This window comes from Rosa chinensis, chromosome 7 (genome assembly GCF_002994745.2).
Source record: "Rosa chinensis cultivar Old Blush chromosome 7, RchiOBHm-V2, whole genome shotgun sequence".
NCBI lineage: Eukaryota > Viridiplantae > Streptophyta > Magnoliopsida > Rosales > Rosaceae > Rosa > Rosa chinensis.
This window is the reverse complement of record NC_037094.1, coordinates 49,862,495-49,883,884: the sequence shown is the minus strand read 5'-3', so window position 1 is coordinate 49,883,884 and position 21,390 is coordinate 49,862,495. Positions and strand designations below refer to the sequence as shown.

The 21,390-nt window shown below is 38.6% G+C and overlaps 1 protein-coding gene across 1 annotated transcript; it reads right to left on the bottom strand.

The window, feature by feature from the left end:
- Positions 1-7,254: 7,254 nt before the first annotated feature.
- LOC112178088 (secreted RxLR effector protein 161-like) lies at positions 7,255-7,932 on the bottom strand. The gene has a single exon (XM_024316298.1). The coding sequence runs from the start codon at positions 7,930-7,932 to the stop codon at positions 7,255-7,257; it is 678 nt and encodes a 225-aa protein (XP_024172066.1).
- Between the last annotated feature and the right edge of the window lie 13,458 nt (positions 7,933-21,390).

Below are 21,390 nucleotides of genomic sequence, written 5' to 3'. Positions count from 1 at the left end.
GATTATGTGCAATCTCAATTGCAGCTTTATTATCACAATGCAAATCCATAGGTTGTCTAAGCTTGTAACCTAGATCTTTCAGGACATTACGAATCTATAACATTTCACAGACTCCATGTGCCATACCTCGAAATTCAGCTTCTGCACTTGATCTGGCCACAACTTTCTGTTTCTTGCTACGCCAAGTGACAAGGTTCCCTCCTACAAAAGTGAAGTACCCAGATGTAGAACGCCTGTCAGTTTTATCACCAGCCCAATCTGCATCTGTGTATCCCCCAACTTCCAATTCATCCTTTTTCTCAAATAGTAATCCTTTACCTGGCGCCATCTTCAAATACCTCAAAATCTGAAAAACTGCATCCATATGATCTTCACTAGGACAATGCATAAATTGACTGACAACACTCACAGCATAAGCAATATCAGGTCTAGTATGTGAAAGATAAATCAACCTTCCTACAAGACGTTGATACCTTCCTTTATCAGTTGGAATTTGATCAGGATAAATGGCAAGTCTGTGATTCATCTCAATGGGTGTCTCAATTGGACTGCAGTCCAGCATCCCCGTTTCAGTAAGTAAGTCAAGAACATACTTCCTCTGTGACAGTGAAATTCCCTTCTTAGACCTCGCACCTTCAATACCCAGAAAATACTTCAGTTGCCCCAGATCCTTCATTTCAAACTCCTTTGACAGATACTTTTGTAATTCATTCATCTCTTTCGGATCATCCCCTATAACAATCATGTCATCAACATACACAATAAGAGCTGTAATCTTACCATTCTTGCGCTTGATAAACAAGGTATGGTTAGAATTGCTCTGTCTGTACCCAAAGGCTCTCATGGACTTTGAAAATCTCCCAAACCAGGCTCTTGGAGATTGCTTCAGGCCATACAAAGACTTCTTCGATTTACACACCTTGCCAACTTCACTTGGGTAATTCTTAACACCTGGGGGCACATCCATGTACACTTCTTCTTCCAAATTCCCATTAAGAAACGCATTCTTCACATCAAACTGGTGTAAGGGCCAATCTTTGTTTGCTGCAAGTGAGATTAGAATCCAAACAGTATTGATCTTTGCCACAGGTGCAAAAGTCACCTCATAATCAATCCCATAACGTTGTGTGTATCCTTTGGCAACCAACCTCGCCTTGTATCTATTAATAGTTCCATCTGCATTAAGCTTCACAGTAAATACCCAACGACACCCTACAGTCTTCTTTCCAACCGGCATAGGTACTAGTTCCCATGTTGCATTCTTTTGAAGAGCTTCCAATTCTTCATTCATCGCCTTTGTCCATTTTGGATCCGTCAATGCATCCTGCACGTTACTAGGAATAGATACAGTAGATAATTGATCAATAACAAGTGCATGTGACCCAGAAATCCTATGGTTTGACATAAAATTAGCTATAGGGTATTTAGCTTTGGCTTTGATATCTGATTCATATTGTTTCTTAGGAATTCCCTTGGTAACCCTTTGTGATTTCCTAGGTTCGACACTTTCTAACCCAGAAGATTCATTAAAGTTTAGGGGTACCTGAGGAGGATCATTCTGACCAGGATCTTCAGTTGGTGATGTAGAAGGGGGAATATCTTGTGTATGAGCTTCAGATACGTCTTGATTTTGATTCAAACTATCCAGAAAAGTCATCTCTTCTGTCTCGGAATTCACAACACTCTATTCGACAGTTACATTTTCTGTTTCAGAATTCACAACACTCTGTTCGGCAGTCGCATTTTCTGTTTCGGAATTCACAATGCTCTGTTCGGCAACTGCATTTTCTGTTTCCAAATTTTTTCTACCCTCAAATGTATCCTCCAAATTTTCCAAGTCTTCAAAGACATCAAAATCAATAATAGAACAAGGATTCCCTTCACAACCTCTCTCCCCCTGAAGGGAAGACTGAGAAGCTCCCCCTGAGTAATAAGGCTCGGATTCACGAAAAGCAACATCAAGAGAGACATGTAAAGTGCCAGTAAGGGGATCATAACATCGATAACCCTTCTGGAAGTCAGCATAACCAACAAAGATACACTTACGGGCACGGGGATCAAGCTTGTTGCGTTGAGGCTTGGGAATATGAACATAGGTTGTGCACCCAAACACCCGAGGCTCCAAATTAGGCATAGAAGGGATGGTCAAAAATGTATGAAGCTTCTGATGAGGATTCTGAAACTCAATCACCCGTGAAGGAGTACGGTTGATAAGATATGCTAGAGATTTTACTGCTTCTCCCCAATAGGACCGAGGTACATTCATGCCAAATAAGGAAGCACGAACAACTTCCATCAACTGCCTGTTCTTCCGTTCTGCTAACCCATTCTGTTGAGGAGTATAAGAATTGGAGGTTTGATGACGAATTCCATGTGACCGGCAAAACTCAATCATAGGGCCATTCACAAACTCTCCACCATTGTCAGACTGAAACACTCTGATGGATTGTTGATACTGAGTTGCCACCATTTTGTGAAATTCGATAAACATTCCAAATACATCACTCTTATTCTTCAGTAATGACACCCATGTCATGCGAGTGCAATCATCAATAAACGTTACAAAATACCGAGCTCCAGAAAGAGAAGGAATCTTTGCAGGACCCCAGACATCAGAGTGAATTTTCATAAAAGGAACAGGACTTTTATTAAGACTTGGTGAATATGAAATACGGTGGCTCTTGGCCAGTTCACAAATGTCACAATGGAAATCCAAGTCACTGACAACCGAAAACAAATGAGGTTGCAGCTTCTTAAGATAACTAAAAGATAGATGACCTAAACGGCGATGCCATAACCATACTGCTTCCTTTGCATTCTCTACCCCATTAATCTGATTAGCTTGCCCCAAAAGATGCTTCTGGTTTTCTCCAGTCTCTGTCAGATCCAGGTAGTATAATTTTCCCCTTCTAACACCATAACCAAGAATCCGCCGAGTCAGAATGTCCTGAAACACACAGAAAGATGGATAGAAGGTCACAATACATGCAAGTACTAAAATAATCTGACCAACAGATAGGAGATTATAAGCTAGTGAGGGAACAACTAGGACAGATTCAAGGGTTAAGGTATCAGATACAACAATAGAACCTTCTCCGGTGACCGGAGTTGGAGTACCATCAGCAGTAGAGACAATATTTTGAGAGGAACGTCTAAGGTTTTTCACAAGACTAGGGTCATTGGTCATATGATCAAATGCACCTGTATCAATTATCCATGTATTATTCAAAGTAGCCTTACCCTTCATACCTGACTGCGCTACATTAGCGGAGGCATTGTCGAGATGCTCTTCCTTTGTAGTAGCAATAGCCGCCTTGCCCGGATTCTTTGGCGGTTTCCTAGTGAAGTCCCACCAATCAGGGTAGCCAATCACTTCATAGCACCGCTCCTTGGTATGACCTACTTCCCCACAGACAACACATTTTTTGTTTGCGTATGGGTTTGGTTTGTCATGAGGACGGCGTGGAGAAGGACCTGAGAAGCCTGGAGGAGGACCTGGTCGGCGTTGAACGGCCATAACAGAAGATTCGGTAAGTACCGAACACCCCATACCTTGTTTCTCTGATTGCACCTTGCGAATGTAAGCATAGCTCTGCTCCAAGGAGAATTTAGGCTCCTTGCGTAGGATTTCTCCACGCACCTGATCATACTCTGGGTCAAGTCCACTAAAAAATAAGTGAACACGCATCCGGGACATTACTGAAGTTTCTTGAACGACAGCTGCAACATTATCATGTTGAGAGGCTACCCTTTGATCAATCTCCTAGAACATTGCCACTAACTCATTGTAGTAGGTCGGAATGGGCCTTCCATTCTGCTTTGCTTCAAAACACTTTTTATTCAACTCAAAGATTTGGGTTTCATCAGAATCATCATAAAAGGTTTTCTCTACAGCTTCCCAAATATCTTTCGCAGTAGGGAGACGAATATACCGGTTCATGAGAGAGGATTCCATGGAGTCAATTAGCCAACTTTTCACCTTTTCATTGTCCGTGGCCCAAGCTTCATACTCTGCAGAATTCATGGCAGGTTCAGCCTTTACTCCGGTCAGATAACCAACCTTCCCTCGTGCTCCAATGCGCATTCTCATAAGAGGAGCCCATATGGTGTAGTTGGATTCATTCAAGACAACACTTGCGGGGAAAGCAGAGTTGTCTTGTTGGGTGGTGTAGTGGTGATGGATGATCAGTGAGGATGACACCATTGTCTTCTCGGGATTTGACTGTTCGCCTTCAATTGCAGGTCCGGCCATTGAGGAATTTGGGGTTTGTTTGTTTTTTTTCAGGTTTGGTTTTTCTAGGGTTTCAAAAAAAAATCAGGGATGGCTTGATTTTAATGGTGGTGGTACGCAGCGGTTTGTGGTGTGCTTTGGGATTCAGGATTCAGGATTCAGGATTTAGGATTCAAAGGATGCAGGCAAGTTCAAAGGATTGAACCTGCTCTGATACCAAGTAGAAAAGAATACTTTGATTTTAGGGTTTTCAATAATAATGCTATTCATCCCACAAAGGGGTATATATACAAGGACAAGAGGAGTAGTCTAACCCTAATAGGAAACAATCATTCCTATAATTACATGATAACCTAAATAAATAAGAATCATAATTACATAAGATTTACAGCTATTCTACATTATCTTTGTCTCTTAATAAAGTATATGTCTGGACGTATACGGTATACAAATGTTAAAAATTGTCAAGTTATCAACTCAACTTTTCGGGATTGCGCTAAATTCTCTATTTTACTTCAATCAAAGAAAAAAATTTCAGCCCACCCCAGTTTCGAATCCTAGATCCGCCACTGTATGTACCACAAAATTAAACCACGAAAGAATAATCTACATCCAATGAGTAAAAAGCCATATATGATGCTGAGTTGCTTTAAAATATACTAGGAATCGTTAAAGATCATTTCTATCCAGAGCACATTTACTCTTCTTACAGGAGGCAGCGTCTTTTTACTGACACTGGGATTCTGTTCTTTTTTGAATTGAATGGTCAAGACTCATGAGTAAATATCAAGTTCAAAGTTGAAATGGCTGTAGTTTCAGCTCCATGCTAAACCTATAAATGGCCAAACACTAGACTGGCGCGAGCATCAAAGGAAGTAATGCACACTATAGCTTCAGTGACATATCGTTTTCATTGAGTGATTGAGGCCAACCAACGACAGCCTTGAGATTGATCTTGTCAATTATAAGGTAGAACCCAAGCTCAATTGCTCAAATATTCACTGCGATCCTATCTTGGACAGCCAAGCTATTATTCTGTATGCTAGTATGAGAGAGGCTTAGAATGAGCACCAGGATCAAACAGATGGGCACATTACCTGATTTTTCTTGATGGTGATTGAGAATGTTTTCTCCCGAGCCGGTTACCTGATTGGTATATTGCAGCTTCTTCACATAATGCTTGCAGATCACGTACTTGGATCAGAGTAACACTGACTTTTTTACCTTCAGTCTCTTGTCAGTTCTTCAAGATCTGCACCTGATGCAATAAGAAGTATATCATCATGACCAGTAACAACACTAACTAGAACACATAAGACGATGCTTGCCCATCTCGATCACTTTCAGGTTGTGATTTGGTTAGGGTCACTTTCAGCTACTGGAAGCTTGGTACAGAATGCAGATATCAATGTGCTATGATTGAAAAGCACATTGTCTCTATATATCAACTTGGCACGTTTGAAGACATCAGTACATTGCTGTTATTATGTTGAACAGTTAAAATGTGCAGGACATTCTTATTTTTAGGAGTAAAAAAGCGTCATCATCAAATATTAACATCCTACTTCTCTAAAGTTTTAAAGACAGTAAAACTGATCTGACATTTTGGTGTAACCACAAGCAATGAAAAAAATACCAAGAAAATCATAAATCATGACGTACGCCAAATAAGAGCTGGGGTTCAAATAAAGGGATGATGGTGGAAAAAAAGGTTGAAAAGAACAAATAACAAGATACTAATCAATAATCTGATATATGTAATTTATCCTAATCAACTATGAAAATCACAAGTAGACACAGCACTAGAATACTCCATATTAGAATGAATAAGATGGAAAAGGATCGGAGAAGCTGGTGCCTGTTAAATGAGGCAAGTATTTCAAGCAGGCTATTTGCTAGTTCCTATATACTTGCTAGTATATACTACGGTCACCAACCTTGAGTTTGTTGTAGTGCCCATGTTTTATAGTAAGGACAGCTTCTTCCTCTGAATGGGGTAAACCACTAACCACATTAAAAGATAGAAGGTGTGGTTAGCACAAAATGGTATAGGTTGGTGATCCTAGTAGGGGAAGTCTTTGCCTCACATTGTATCTATCAGCGACCAAGATATTATATATACCATCAAATGAGGACAAATTCGTAGCAGCTACAGTAGAGTAAGATCATTATGTAGAAAATGTAAGAATAACACAAACAAACATCCATCATATACATTCAAGAAACACAAACCATAATTTGATGAAGAATTACTAACCTGATGATGTAGAAGCCATTGCAATGCCGAAAGCACACTTCTGTTCTCTCCAATGCTTTAGCAGTCTAATATGGGGTAGACAATATTGCTTGATTTATTGTGAGAACAGGGACCTTGCTTTATATAGGAGTTGATGATTCCTAAACCTTCCCATAAAGATTTCCTTGTGAATCATGGATTCAACTCCTCTGCAAAGCATACTTTAGCTCATGTCTGTTGAACTCAGAAACTCAGAAACAAGAGCACGAAATCTGGAGAATGCAACCTTACCTTCATTAATTGCAGTTAGTGGCTTTAAAGAGCCTTACAATGAAAACAGAAAACAAAAACAGCCCATAACTAGCACGTCTTCTTGATTGAGGTACATGACTATAAGAGACATTCAAAGTACTAACAACCAGTCCCTACAAACTAGGGATTAATCAACAACAGTAAAAGTAAATGCTAAAAACAAGCAACCACAAAACCAACAATACAAGCAACCACTAAACCAACAATATCCTCCACTAAACTAATTGCTATGAGCAATCAGTTTACCACTGGCACTTCACAAACACCTAGCAGCTCTCGCAGCTTCACAAACTCATCCAGCTTGAGTGGTTTTGTCATGATATCAGCCACCTGATCTTTGGAGCCACAATGAACCAACTTCACCTTCCCATCTCTAGTTAAGTCTCGAAGGAAATGAAACCTAACATCTATATGCTTACTACGCCCATGAAGCACTGGATTTTTAGACAACTTTATAGTGGAACTGTTATCACACTTAATGGTAACACTGCTGTTTTGTGTGAGTCCCAACTTCTCCAACACTCTTTGCATCCAAATACCTTGTGTGGCATAAGAGGCAGCTAACATACTCCGCCTCGGTGGTTGACAAAGTAACAATAGGTTGTTTCTTCGACATCCAAGACACAACTCCTCCACTTAAAGAGAAAACATACCCCGACGTGCTCTTCCTATCACTCATATCTCTGGCATAGTCGCTGTCGGTATAAGCTTGCAACATCTCATCTCCTCTCCTCTTGTAAAAGATTCCCAGCTCCACAGTTCCTCCTACATACCTTAACACTCTCTTAACAATCTGAAAATGAAGCTCTGTGGGATTTGCCATGAACCTGCTAGCCATACACACAACAAACATCAAGTCTGGTCTTGTTACGGTTAAATACATCAAGCTTCCCACCATCTGCTTATATACCGTAGCATCCACTCTAACCCCATTTTCATCTTTTCCAATCTTCACACCAGGAGCTATCGGATTATGAACTAAACTGCATCCATCCATGCCAAACCTTTCAAGCAACTCCTTTGCAAACTTCTTTTGGCTAATATAGATGCCTTCGGTGCATTGCAATACTTCCACACCAAGAAAGTACCTCATCTTGCCGAGATCACTCATATCAAACTCTTGCATCATGGACTCTTTAAACTTGACAAACATTTTCTCACAATTGCCAGTAAAAATTAAGTCGTCCACATATAAACTCACAATTAAACACGTACCTCCTACACCCATTTTGATGAACAGAGTATGCTCAAAGTCGCATTTCTCAAACCCTTCCTTCACAAAATAATTCTCAATCCTGCTATACCATGCTCTAGGGGCTTGTTTGAGCCCATAGAGCGGTTTCTTGAGCTTGTATACCTTGTTTTCTCCTCCCTTTACTTCAAAACCCTATGGTTGCTCGACAAAAACAGCCTCTGTGAGTTCTCCGTGCAAGAAAGCACTTTTGACATCCAACTGATATATGCTCCAATTCTTTTGTGCCGCCAATGCAATGATCATTCTTATGGTATCCCATCTAGCCACTGGTGCGTACACCTCTGTGTAATCAATGCCAAATCGTTGAGCATACCCCTTTGCCACCAATCGAGTTTTACACTTGTCCACTTCACCCTTCTCATTGTACTTCGTTTTAAACACCCATTTCACTCTTATGGTTTTCACACCTAAACGCCGATCAATCAGCTCCCAAGTATTATTTCTCACAATAGCTTCAATCTCCTTCTTCAATATTTCTAATCTCCACTTGGACTGACTCACAGCTTCCTCAAAGTCCACCGGATCTTCATTTGTGGTAAACACAGCTAGGTTGTGTAGTTCTTCTTCTTCGTCACTCAATCCCAAACCTACTCCACTCACATAATCACTCATCCAAACAGGCTTCCTCCTTTCTCTTTCTTCCTCTATTGCTTGTGGGCTTGCTTGAGAAGAGCTGCTTGAAGAGGAATTATTGGTTGCTTCTTCAATAGTAGCTTCACCAGCCGGCAAGTCATTTCCAATTTCCTCATCACTATGGTTACTGTGATCCTCCAAGTTCTCATCACCATCTCCCCAATCCAACACGTCAAGTTTTATGTCCTCTGCACTCCTCCCCCAATTCCAGTTTTCATTATCTTCAAACACGACATCTCTACTTATAATAATCCTCTTTGTTAAGGGATTGTATAGCCTATAACCCTTAGTTTCTTCACTCACACCAAGAAGAACACATTTGCAGCTCTTATCATCTAACTTTGTTCTCTTGACATCTGGAATATGGACATGAGCAATGCAGCCAAAGACTCTGAAATACCCAACATTTGGTTTGACTCCGCTCCATGCTTCTTCAGGAATTACATCTTGAACAGCTTGTGTTGGACTTCGATTAAGAACATGAGTGACCCAATTTACAGCTTCTGGCCAGAAATTCTTAGGAATCTTCTTCTCAGACAAGATGCAACGCACTAAATTCATGACCGTCCGGTTCATTCTCTCAGCCACCCCGTTTTGTCGAGGGGTGTAGGCGGCGGTGAGCTGGCGTTTGATGCCATTAGACTGACAAAATTCGTTGAATTCATTGGATGTGAATTCTCCGCCTCTGTCAGTCCTCAAGCAACAAATAGGGAAACCAATTTCCTTTTCAACTAGACTCTTGTATCTTTTGAACATGGTAGAAGCTTGTGACTTCTCGGTTAGAAAGTAAACCCACATCTTTCTGCTGAAATCATCAATAAAACTCAGAACATACCTCTTGTCACTGTTCGAAGTCGGTGCAATAGGTCCACAGATGTCTGCGTGCACTAACTGTAATCTTTGTGAGGCTCTCCACTGGCTACTCTTCGGAATTGAATCCCGACTTTGCTTTCCCACCAAGCAATCATGACAAACCCTTGCAGAAGCTTTGATTTGAGGCAGCCCCTTAACCATCTTTCTATAATGCAATGTTTTGAGTCCCTTGAAATTTTGGTGACTATAACGGCAGTGCCATAAGTGTGATAGGTTATCTAAAGAAGCTTGCATACATGTGGAGAAGTCTGTGAGCACAACATTAGCCAAAAGTACAAACATGCGATTTACGGTCATTGGAGTCTGCATAATGAGTCCCCTCTTCGAATGATAAATTTTACAAACCCCATGTTGTATCAAAATGGCTAAGCCTTTCTCTTGCAATTGACCTATACTTAGCAGGTTATTTCTTAATTCAGGAACAAAGTAAACATCACTGATTACCTGAGTCAAGCCATCCACCTCTAACCTGATGCTTCCCTTGCCCATCACCGACATCCTTGCATTGTTGCCAAGTTTCACAGAGTGTTTGAATTCTTCATCAATGTCAGCGAACCATTTCTTGTTGCCACACATATGATTGTTGCAACCACTGTCTAGAAACCACACATCTTCACGCTTGGAGTCATTCCTCTCCACATGAGCCATCAGCAAGAGTTCATCTTCCTCCTTAATCTCTGCATAATTTACTCGCTTATCCCAACTAGGGCATTCATATTGAAAATGCCCTAGTTTGTGGCACTTAAAGCATTCAACTACAGCCTTGTTGAAGCTTTGTCTACCTCGCCCTCTTCCTCTGCTTCTAAAAACCCCACGTCCTCTACCTCTTCCTTCGAATTTTTCTTCTTCCCTGTTTGCTCCAAGCCTCTCAACACTTGTGACTTTCAAAGCTTGTTCATCACTATTGCCTTTTCTAAACTTCTGCTCATGGACGAGCAGAGAGCTCTGCAACTCATCTACAGAAAGATGGTCGATATCTTTCGACTCTTCTATTGAGCAAACAATATAGTTAAACTTATCTGTGAGAGTACGTAAGATTTTCTCGACAATTTTCATGCCCTGCATATTTTCTCCATAATTCCTCATGTCATTGGCCACCATCATCACCCTTGAGAAGTAATCTGTGACCGATTCACCACTCTTCATCTCCAGGATCTCAAATTCTCTACGAAGAGTTTGGAGATTAGCTCGCTGCACCCTCTTATTCCCTTGATATTTGCGCTTCATTGAATCCCACAATTGTTTAGACGTGTCCTTCTGAATGATGGTTTTCAGAATCGATTTATCGATGGACTGGAAGAGCTAATTCTTGACCTTGAGGTCCTTCAGATTTAATTCTTCCAATGTCTTCCTTTGCGCAGCTGTCATGGCTTCTCCCTCAGCAGGCTCTGTGTAGCCAGTCTCAACAAGACTCCAATACTCCTTTGATCGCAAGAGGTTCTCCATTAGCATGCTCCAGTGATCATAGTCTCCATCAAACTTGGGAATACTAGGTAGAGAAAAATTGCTATTGCTCCCTTCCCCTGCCATCTCACACTCAAACACTCACCTTTTCTTTTCTGCAGAGTTTCACTCACACTTTACTCTCAATCAGGCCCCTCTAGTGGGGCTCTGATACCAGATTTTTTGAACTCAGAAACTCAGAAACAAGAGCACGAAATCTGGAGAATGCAACCTTACCTTCATTAATTGCAGTTGGTGGCTTTAAAGAGCCTTACAATGAAAACAGAAAACAAAAACAGCCCATAACTAGCACGTCTTCTAGATTGAGGTACATGACTACAAGAGACATTCAAAGTACTAACAACCAGTCCCTACAAACTAGGGATTAATCAACAACAGTAAAAGTAAATGCTAAAAACAAGCAACCACAAAACCAACAATACAAGCAACCACTAAACCAACAATGTCTTAGTAAACTAATTATAGTCCGCATAGGATTAGGTTTCCTCAACCTACAAAGACTATAATCACACTTCCTTATTTGCAAGTTATCCGGATTGCATCATATTGTATAATCCTTAATTCTTGTTCCTAAGATGATCTTATATTGTGATTAATGAAGTTCCATATATGATAGTCCAATTAGGTTTTACAGAAAAGCTAGTTATTGCAGATTTGTAGGTACCGAATGGATCCATCATTCTTGATTATCCAAGGGTGTTGCGTGAGATTGATCCTCTAAGGAGAAAGCCTCTTATAGAGGTCCTGCCCAAGAAGCAGCCCTAAGTTCAACTTGTGGTAATCAAGGTAGTTGATATGCTTTACCGGACAAAGGAAATATTTAGCTTCTGCAGAAACTTGAGGGATAAAAGGAAGCTGAGGCAACATTCATAGTGCTCGATCTATCCGGATTTCAAATTCAACTAATCATCCACTTACCGTTAAAATCATGTAATGGAACCACTCTAACTGATCAAGCATTACAGTACATTCATCTCATATATAACTTTTGTAAGTATCTCTTTGGCTTCATTTTGTTCCGCAAATTCAGTTATCAACTGCGTAATCGTGAGCACTGTTCGATCTCCACCATTTCTAGTGCTAGCTAATTAATCACATTCTTTGTCTCTTGCTTCTTGACGGTACAGACCATCCAAAGTCTACAGTCCACCCTACGAAAATAATTATTCAGTCAATGAATTGAAATACAGTTCTATGAAAAGTTCTCAACTTGTTCAATGACACAGAATAAGAAAGTGAAAGCATAAAACACAGGCATTGTAGTCATATATAGCTGTGCAAGTTGAACTGTTGAAGACTAACGCTGCAGCCAAGGTTTGCTCAATCTATTTCTTGAACACAGAAAGGAACCAAGAATATAAGCTTTGTCACTAAGAATTGTGTGCCTCATTAAATTATTATTATTTATTTTTTGTACAAAGGAGGCTAAAAGACCAAATAGAACCAAACAAACTAAGTAGAATTCTCGTAGGCATGGAAAAGTCACAAATGTTAAAGCTTCAGTAACTATAGCAGGAGGTTGAAAATTCCTTCAGAATTGGTCAGATTTGTCTCGGCAAGAATATCCAGAACCATAATTTATCAACCTGTGGAGTGTGGACATGCATAAAAGGATGCAAACTTATATTTCTGGTCTTTATAAGATCAACTAGGGTAGAATAGTCGGATTATTCACCTTCAAGCTTAATATGCAAATCAATAGCTAACTTCAAACCATAGAACAAACCCCAAGCCTTGCAATAAACTACAACACATAAAACAAAACACAAGCAATGCCATATTCAGAAAAAAATAAAAAAATTTTGCTTTGCAATAAAACAGCCCCGTTTTGGCCATCTTCAGAAAATCCTTCAAGGCCCAAGTCACAGCATGTGTTGATCCAAGCCCATACCCGGCCTGAAAACCTGTTCCTTCATAAACTAAAGAAGGTGACAGTTATTTTACAACGGTCATCTATGTTAAGTTGGTTTTCTGGGTTTTGGAATCAGAAGCACAAAGGATGATTCATCCTTCTGGGAATTTAAAACCCTTATGTTGTCGAGTTAAGATGCCAAGAAGGATGTTTTTTGGCTGCACTCTGGTTTTTTGAATTCATCCTTCGGCGAAAATTTTTGCAGCAAAATTAGGTTGGTTTTTACAGAAAAATTCAGTTTCAATTCAATTTGTTTTGTCGATTGATGAGCACAAGAACCCTAGTAGCATTCTCAACGTGTGCATAGGCTAGAGTAGGTGGTGACCGGAGGAAATTTAATTTTCTTGGATGCTTTTGTGTTTTGTGAAGTCGAAATTGTGCTTGCATATCTGTGTTTTGTGTTTATGTTTTGGTATGCATGTTTGTGATTTACTCTTGTGTTTTGTATCTGTATGTGATTATTGATATAACAATGTATGTAGAAAAACTCCCAAAATTTTAGGCATTGTTAAAAATTTGACAGGTACAAAGAGCTTAGTTTCTTACAAGGATTATTAATCCGGATAGAAAATCAAGTTTTCAAGCTAAATGTGGTTTGTGTTTTTAGTAGGTTTGAGTGAACATATTGCACAAAAGCACTCTTCACTAATTCTTGCAGACAACTTTAAGTTAACAAACCAGAAAAATTGTATCTTGTGTTTTAAAATCATGCATATAATTTTGCTTCCAAAGAAGTAGTACAGTATGATTTTAGGATGTAGATAGCAGTATGCATATTCATTCTTTTCAAATATGGATACTTAGAATTTAAATTTCTGTCTAAAGATGTGATTTGTGTTCTTTGGATAACTTGGATTGAATCAATGTGGCATGTTGATTTGGAATCTTTAGAATATTATGTCTTCTGCTCAAAAGTGTTGCATGATATTAATTTTGGTTAAAGGGCTATTGTTTGAAATATGGCATTGCTTGTGTTTTGCTTTCTGTGTTGTAGTTTATTTTGTCTTGAAATTGCTTAAATCACCGAAAGCATCAAACTTAGGATGATAAGAACTTTTGGATTGAAAACTTACAAAGCTTTATTTTGTTTTGCTCTTTAGGAATCCCTACTGTGACCCTGAACACCATTCAGCTCTTAACTAGCTATAATTACAAGAAGTGGAGAAATCAAGTAGATTTTTACCTAGCCATGAACCAGAACATGGACCTTTGCTTAACCGAGGATGAACCTGAGTTACTTACTAGTGAAAGCACAGATGAAGAGAAGAAATATTTTAAGGAGCGTCATAAAGCTAATAAGATGGCAAAGAATGTTATTAGGACTACCATGTCAGACACAATTAGAGGTAGCATAGAGGAACCTGATCTAGCCATGGATTTTATGTATGCCATTCATGACATGTATAGGGAGAGTGACAAGGCTGAGGTAGCTAGGCTGGCAAAGGAGTTTAACGACCTTAAGTACACTGGAACAGGAAAAGTGAGAGAGCTTATCATGAAGCTTATTGAGATTAATGCTCAGTTAAGGGACCTCAACATGGGGGTCACTAATGATTATGTAGTGCATATTGCACTGCATTCCTTGCCTAATAGCTTTAGCCAGCTCAGGACTAGCTACAATGCTCAGAAGGAAAAATGGAGTCTTAAGGAGTTTATTGCCATTTGTGTAGATGAGGAAGACAGGATTAGAAAGGAGAAAGAACCAAGTACCTCAGTGAACCTTGTTGAAGAGCCTAAGAAGAAATACCAGAACCAGTCTAAGCTTAAGCCTACCAAAACCATCACCAAAGGGTCCACCTCGGGAGCAGCCAACGCAAACAAACCTTTTAAGTTCAAATGCTATTGCTGTAAGAAAGTGGGGCATATGAAGAAAGACTGCACAGACTTTAAGAATTGGTTGATCAAAAAGGGTAATTTTTCTAACTCACTGTTTTCTTTAGAAATTAATTTAGTTAATGTTGAACCAAAAACTTAGTGGATTGATTCAGGAAGTCCCTTACACATTACTAATTCCTTGCAGGGATTCATAAGGAAGAGAGTCCCAAGAAGTGATGAAGTGAACCTGTGTGTAGGCAATGGCATGAGAGTGGCAGTCAAAGTTATTGGAACCTTAAAATTAGATCTTGGTTTAGGAAAGTTGTTAGTTTTGGATAATGTTTATTATGTATCTTCCATGAGAAGAAATTTAGTTTCAGTTTATCTTTTGGTTAAATCTGGATGTAGACTTCTTATTGACAATAATGTAATTATTATTTCTAAAGATTCAGTTCAAATTGGTTATGGTATTATATTGAATGATTACCTGCAGTTAAATTGTTCACACAGTCAACAAGAAATTTCTCTTATTGAAAATAATAACACATCGAGTAACACTTTAACTGGTGTTAAAAGAACTAAATGCAATGAAAAGTCTGCATATTTGTGGCATAAAAAACTTGGCCATATATCAAAAGAGAGATTGAAAATTTTGGTTAAAAACAATATCTTGAATGAACTTGACTTTTCTCATTTACAAGATTGTGTTGAATGTTTTAAGGGAAAGATAGCTAACTTAAGGAAAAAGACTGCATACAGAAACCAAGCACTTTTAGAGCTCATACATACTGACATTTGTGGTCCATTTAGAACTCAAACAATCTGTGGAAATGTGTATTTCATAACCTTCATCGATGACTTTTCTAGTTATTGTTATGTTTATCTACTTTCAGAAAAATCTCAAGCACTTAAAGCTTTTCAAATATTTAAGGCTGAAGTAGAAAAACAACTAGAAAAGAAAATCAAAATTGTTAGGTTAGAGGTGGTGAATTTTATGGAAAATACACAGAGAGTGGACAACAAAAGGGTCCCTTTGCCTTGTTTCTGCAAGAACAAGGCATTAAGGCTCAATATACCACACCATATAATCCTCAGCAAAATGGTGTGGCTGAGAGAAAGAATATGACACTTTTGAATATGGTCAGGAGCATGATGTGCACAACAGGCCTACCTAGGTTTTTATGGGGTGAAGTTTTAAGGACTGCAAACTATGTTTGCAATAGAACACCTAGTAAAGCTATAGAGAAAACTGCTTTTGAGTTATGGTGTGGCAAAAAGCTTAGCCTTCACCATTGTCATGTATGGGGATGCCCTGCAGAAGCTAGAATTTACAATCCAAACATTAACAAGCTTGATCCTAAAACAGTAAGCTGCTATTTTATAGGCTACCCTAAAAAATCTAAGGGTTATAAGCTTTATGTAGCTCAACACTCACCAAGAATTTTTGAAACACATCAAGTAAAATTCTTGGATGAGAAATTTCACAATACAAGTTTTGAAGATTTATCTTCAGAATTTGAAGAAATTGTGGATAATGAGCATACAGAAAGTATATTGCCTATAGTTCATGACACTCTAGCAGCCATTAGTATTCCAGAAACTCAAAATGCACAAAATCAACTTGTTGATCAAGAAATGCATTTTGTAGATGATCAAGCTAACCCTGAACCCTTACTTGATCAACCACAGCCTGTAGAACCTCAAGATCAGCCTGCAGAACAACACCAAAATGTAAATCCCCAATTAAGAAGGTCAAATAGAGCAAGGAAACCAACTTATGGGGGGGGGGGGGGGGGGGAAGATTCTGAATACATTGTTTATCTGCAAGAACATGAAGTTGAAATTGATCTTGTAGATGACAATGATCCAGTCAATTTCAATCAAGCTATTGAAAGTAGTCAGTCAGATGATTGGAAACAAGCTATGGAAGCTGAGATTGACTCCATGAACAAAAAAACAGTTTGGGATTTAGTGAAACCTGACCCCAAATGCAAATGGGTGTTTAAAACCAAGAGAGATGCAAATGGGAATATTGAGAGATATAAAGCTAGGCTAGTTGCCCAAGGTTTCACACAGAAGGAGGGTATTGATTTTACTGAAACCTTTTCCCCAGTTTCAACCAAAGACTCTTTTAGGACTATTATGGCACTTGTAGCTCAATTTGACATGGAGTTATACCAGATGGATGTCAAGACAGCATTCTTGAATGGAGAACTCGATGAGGTTATTTACATGAAGCAACCTGAAGGGTTTATAGAATCAGGTACACAAGATTTAGTCTGCAAGTTAAGGAAATCCATTTATGGTTTAAAACAGGCCTATAGACAGTGGTATAAAAAGTTTGACTCTGTAATTTCTTCTTTTGGATTTACTGAGAATTTAGTGGATGAGTGTGTTTATCTCAAAACATTTGGAAACCAATTTATATTTCTGGTACTTTATGTTGATGACATTTTGTTGGCCAGTAGCAATGTAAAGCTACTTAAAGAAACCAAAGCCTTTCTATCAAAGAATTTTGACATGAAAGATTTAGGTGAGGCATCATATGTACTAGGAATAGAAATTAAGAGAGATAGAGCACAAGGGCTGCTAGGTTTATCCTAGCAAAGCTATATTGCCAAAATACTGAAAAGATTTGGCATGGAAACTTGTGCATCAGGGGAGGTTCCAATGTCTAAGGGAGATAAGCTCACTAAGAAACAAAGTCCAAAGAATGAAGTAGAAAATGTGGATATGGAGTCCAAGCCTTATGCAAGGCTTGTTGGCAGCCTAATTTATGCTCAGGTCTGCACTAGACCTGATTTATCTTTTACAGTTGGCATTCTTTCCAGATTTCAGTCTAATCCAGGTCATGAACACTGGGTAGCTGGAAAGAAAGTACTCAAGTACTTGCAGAGGACTAAGAACCACATGCTTGTGTATAGACAAGTGGAAAAATTGGAGCTTGTAGGATATACAGACTCATATTTTGTAGGGAATTATCCTGATTCCAAGAAATCGACTTGTGGATATATTTTTATGCTTGCAGGAGGGGCTGTTGCTTGGGAAACCATGAAACAAACCTTAGTGACAACATCCATAATGCAGGCAGAGTTTATTGCAGTATATGAAGGAATGTGTGAAGGGCTATGGATTAGAAATTTTTTGATGCAAACTAGGATTTTAAGTCATATAGTTTCTGATGCTCTTGTATTTCATTGTGACAATGAGGCAGCTGTGTTCTTCAGTAAAAACAGTAAAAGGTCAAATAACTCAAAGCATATTGACCTCAAGTATTACAGTGTGAGAGAGAGAGTCAAGCATGGTGAAATTTCAGTATTGAGTATAAGCACAGACTCTCAGCTTGCATATCTCTTCACCAAGGCATTGTCAGTTGCTGCCTTCAAGAAGCTGCATATTGAGAATATTGGTGTTTTACCTAGTTTAAGTTCTTGAGTTCAGTGGGAGCCTATTTAGTAAGAGCAAATTTTATGAGTTTTGTATTTTATGAGTTCTTGTAAATTTTTTGGTAGTTGTGATTTTCAGTTTATTCATCATCACCACTTTATGTATTATTGAATTTTGATTATCAATAAAATTCTCAAGGTATTTCACTCAGTTTGTGTTACTGCAATTTTTATTTAAAATTTTCTATAACATTTTATTTTGTGTTGTTGATTTACCTTGATGTCAGATGGTCTTGTAATATCAGTGAACATGTTCCTTTAGTTTAAAGTACAAGCATTAAGACCATCAATGTTTACAATTTTTACTTGAGTTTCATTTTGAAACATTCAGTTGGACCATTTAGGTATATGATCTTCTGGTAATACACGATGTTCATATACAACATCATTTTGTTTTAAAAATAGCATATGTGGAATGCAGGAGCTTGTGTTAGTGGTCTGGAAGTGCTACATTTTTGTTAAAGTGTATGTTTTCCCTTGCTCTGCATAAGCTACTGTGTTTTGACCATGCTGAATGGATTTTGAGACTTTTCCTTATTCTGGTGCACACTTCAGCTGGTTGTAAATGAGTTGATGTTATTCAGTTTTGGTTGCCCTTGATAACCAGTGATAGTCCAAGTGGGAGATTGTTAGATCAAAGGTGGACTCATCACAAGTTATCCTAAAGCAACTTGGTAACCACTAAAACATTAAGTCGAATACAACATGGATCTGGAAAAGAATCTACCTAGATATCTAATGTAATAGTGTATTTAGCATTGGATTAGGAATCCATTATTTAGACTACAAGAAAGTCCTAAACTGTGATGCATTAGGATTCTTAGATACACGACTTGATCCTTAAGGAAAACTTTTATAGGAGGATTCTTAGGACTAGTACTTGTATAAATAAGAGGTTAGGGTCTCTGTTATCACCACCGTCTACAAACATTGTGTTCTACCCATTCATAAGCTTCAATTGGTGAATAGCACAAGACTTCAACCTTGCTTCGTCCTTGTTTCTGCAGCTGCAACAATGGCTTCAACTTTGGATGTCAATGGTATGTTTTGATCCTCTGATAGTGAAGTTGAACATGTAATTGTGTGAGCCTGTTTGTAATTTAGTTTTACAAGCCTCACATACCTTTCAGTACTTCACCAGCTTCTCATAAAGCCATTTATACAATTTCCAGCACAATCCCTGATCGACACCACCAGTTCGATATTGGGCCATCAACAATTAATATGAAGTTTGAAGTGACCATGAGTAGGCAAAAGCCAAGAAATCATTTCAGTTTGAAATCCTCTTTGAGTAGCACGCAGTCGGAAGTAACCTGGGTTTACAAGCAATAAACCCTAAAAAGATAAATGATGTAGGACGAGAATGAGCCTGGTTTAGCTGGAAAACTAGAAAAATAAAGAAACAGCGTGGAATCAAGAAGAGTGATTGGAAAATAGGTAATTCATGCATAATGAGGTTACTAGCCGCTGCAATATCCAAGAAAATTTGGTTTCGGACTTTTCAGGTTTCTCGTGCTAAAAGTTAGGTTCTGGATTGTGAATCAGATTGGAGTAAATTTTGGCCAGAATATCCGTTTGAGACGCATGATACATTTCTGGAATGGGAATGACGAGATCTTCAAGACTCACATTAGTGAGCCCTAACAGATTTAGGCCAAAATATATTGTTTTGATTATCCGATTCGAGATTTAATATTTTTAGGCTAGTTTTACATATTTGTTTTAGGATTCTTTTTATTTAGGTTTTTTATTTTTCTTTTTAATTTGGATTCTTTAGGATTTCTTGTTAGGTTATGATTGTGATTAGGGTTATGACTTGGATGCCTATATAAGCACCATTATGCTTTGTACTAGAATCAGTTTTATCGTATCAAATTTAATAAAATGAGAGATTTTCTCAAATTCTCTGGTAGACTTTAGATTTATCTTTTTAGGGTTTATTGCTTATAAACCCTTATAAACCTAGGTTACTTCCGACTGCGTCAGGTGGTATCAGAGTAGGTCTTTTCTGTCTCTTTTATTTACCTTTGTAGCAATGGTTGATGAACATGCTCCAATTACAAGAGTGGATTTGGTTGCCCTTACCGCTCAGATGACTGCTGCCGTGAAAGCTCAACTGGCAGAATTTCGTAGGTTGTTGGAAGGAACGAACAACAACAACAACAACTACAGAGGCGGGGAAGGACAACGTGCTAGAGCTCCACGTGGTGGTGGAGGTGATATTAATTATGATTCCGAGGATCTCATAACCAAGGCTAATATTCCTTACTTTTCTAGTCATATGAGCGTGGAGGATTTTCTGGATTGGCAGGTTAAAGTGGATAGATTCTTTGAGATCATGGAGGTTCTAGAACACAAGTAGGCTAAGATAGTTTCTCAGAAGCTGAAAAAAGTTGCTGCTTATTGGTAGGATTAGTTGCAGAGTTCTCGTCAGAGGATAGGAAAAGAGCGTGTTCTGACATGGCGGAAGATGAAAGGTCTTCTTAGCGAAAAAATTTTGCTTAGAGATTTTTTAATTAAGAATTACCCTCCTACGGTTTTTGAGAAGAAGTTAAAGTCCAAAGAATTTTCTTTGCCCGTTGAGATTAATAGTTTATCTGAAGAAAAGCCAGAAGAATTTCTAATGGAAGAAACTCCACAACAAATCATCCATGGTAACCAAGAAGATGTTAAAGATGAAATTGCTCATGAAGACATGGTTATTAGTAATGAAGAAGTCTTGAAGCCTGAACTAAATCTTTCAAAACCAGATGTCATTCAAGAATGCAACCTTAAGAGCGAAGAAGAATCTACTAAGGTTGCCTATGAAAGCCAAAATGCATATGACAGACTCATGTATGGTATTGGGTTCATGATTGTGCCATCAGAATATGCAGAAGATCCGGCCAATAATCCACAGGTTCAATTGTCTAATTTTTTCTCAGGTCTTTTGTCTACCTATTCTTGTCCTTTATTCAAGAGGAACTCGAGGGTGAGTTCTTTCATAGTGGAAGAGAATGATGTAGGACGAGAATGAGCCTGGTTTAGCTGGAAAACTAGAAAAATAAAGAAACAGCGTGGAATCAAGAAGAGTGATTGGAAAATAGGTAATTCATGCATAATGAGGTTACTAGCCGCTGCAATATCCAAGAAAATTTGGTTTCGGACTTTTCAGGTTTCTCGTGCTAAAAGTTAGGTTCTGGATTGTGAATCAGATTGGAGTAAATTTTGGCC

What these genes read in the sequence shown, in the direction of transcription:
- LOC112178088 (XM_024316298.1), bottom strand. Translation starts at nt 7,932, where the DNA reads ATGTTTGTCAAGTTTAAAGAGTCCATGATGCAAGAGTTTGATATGAGT.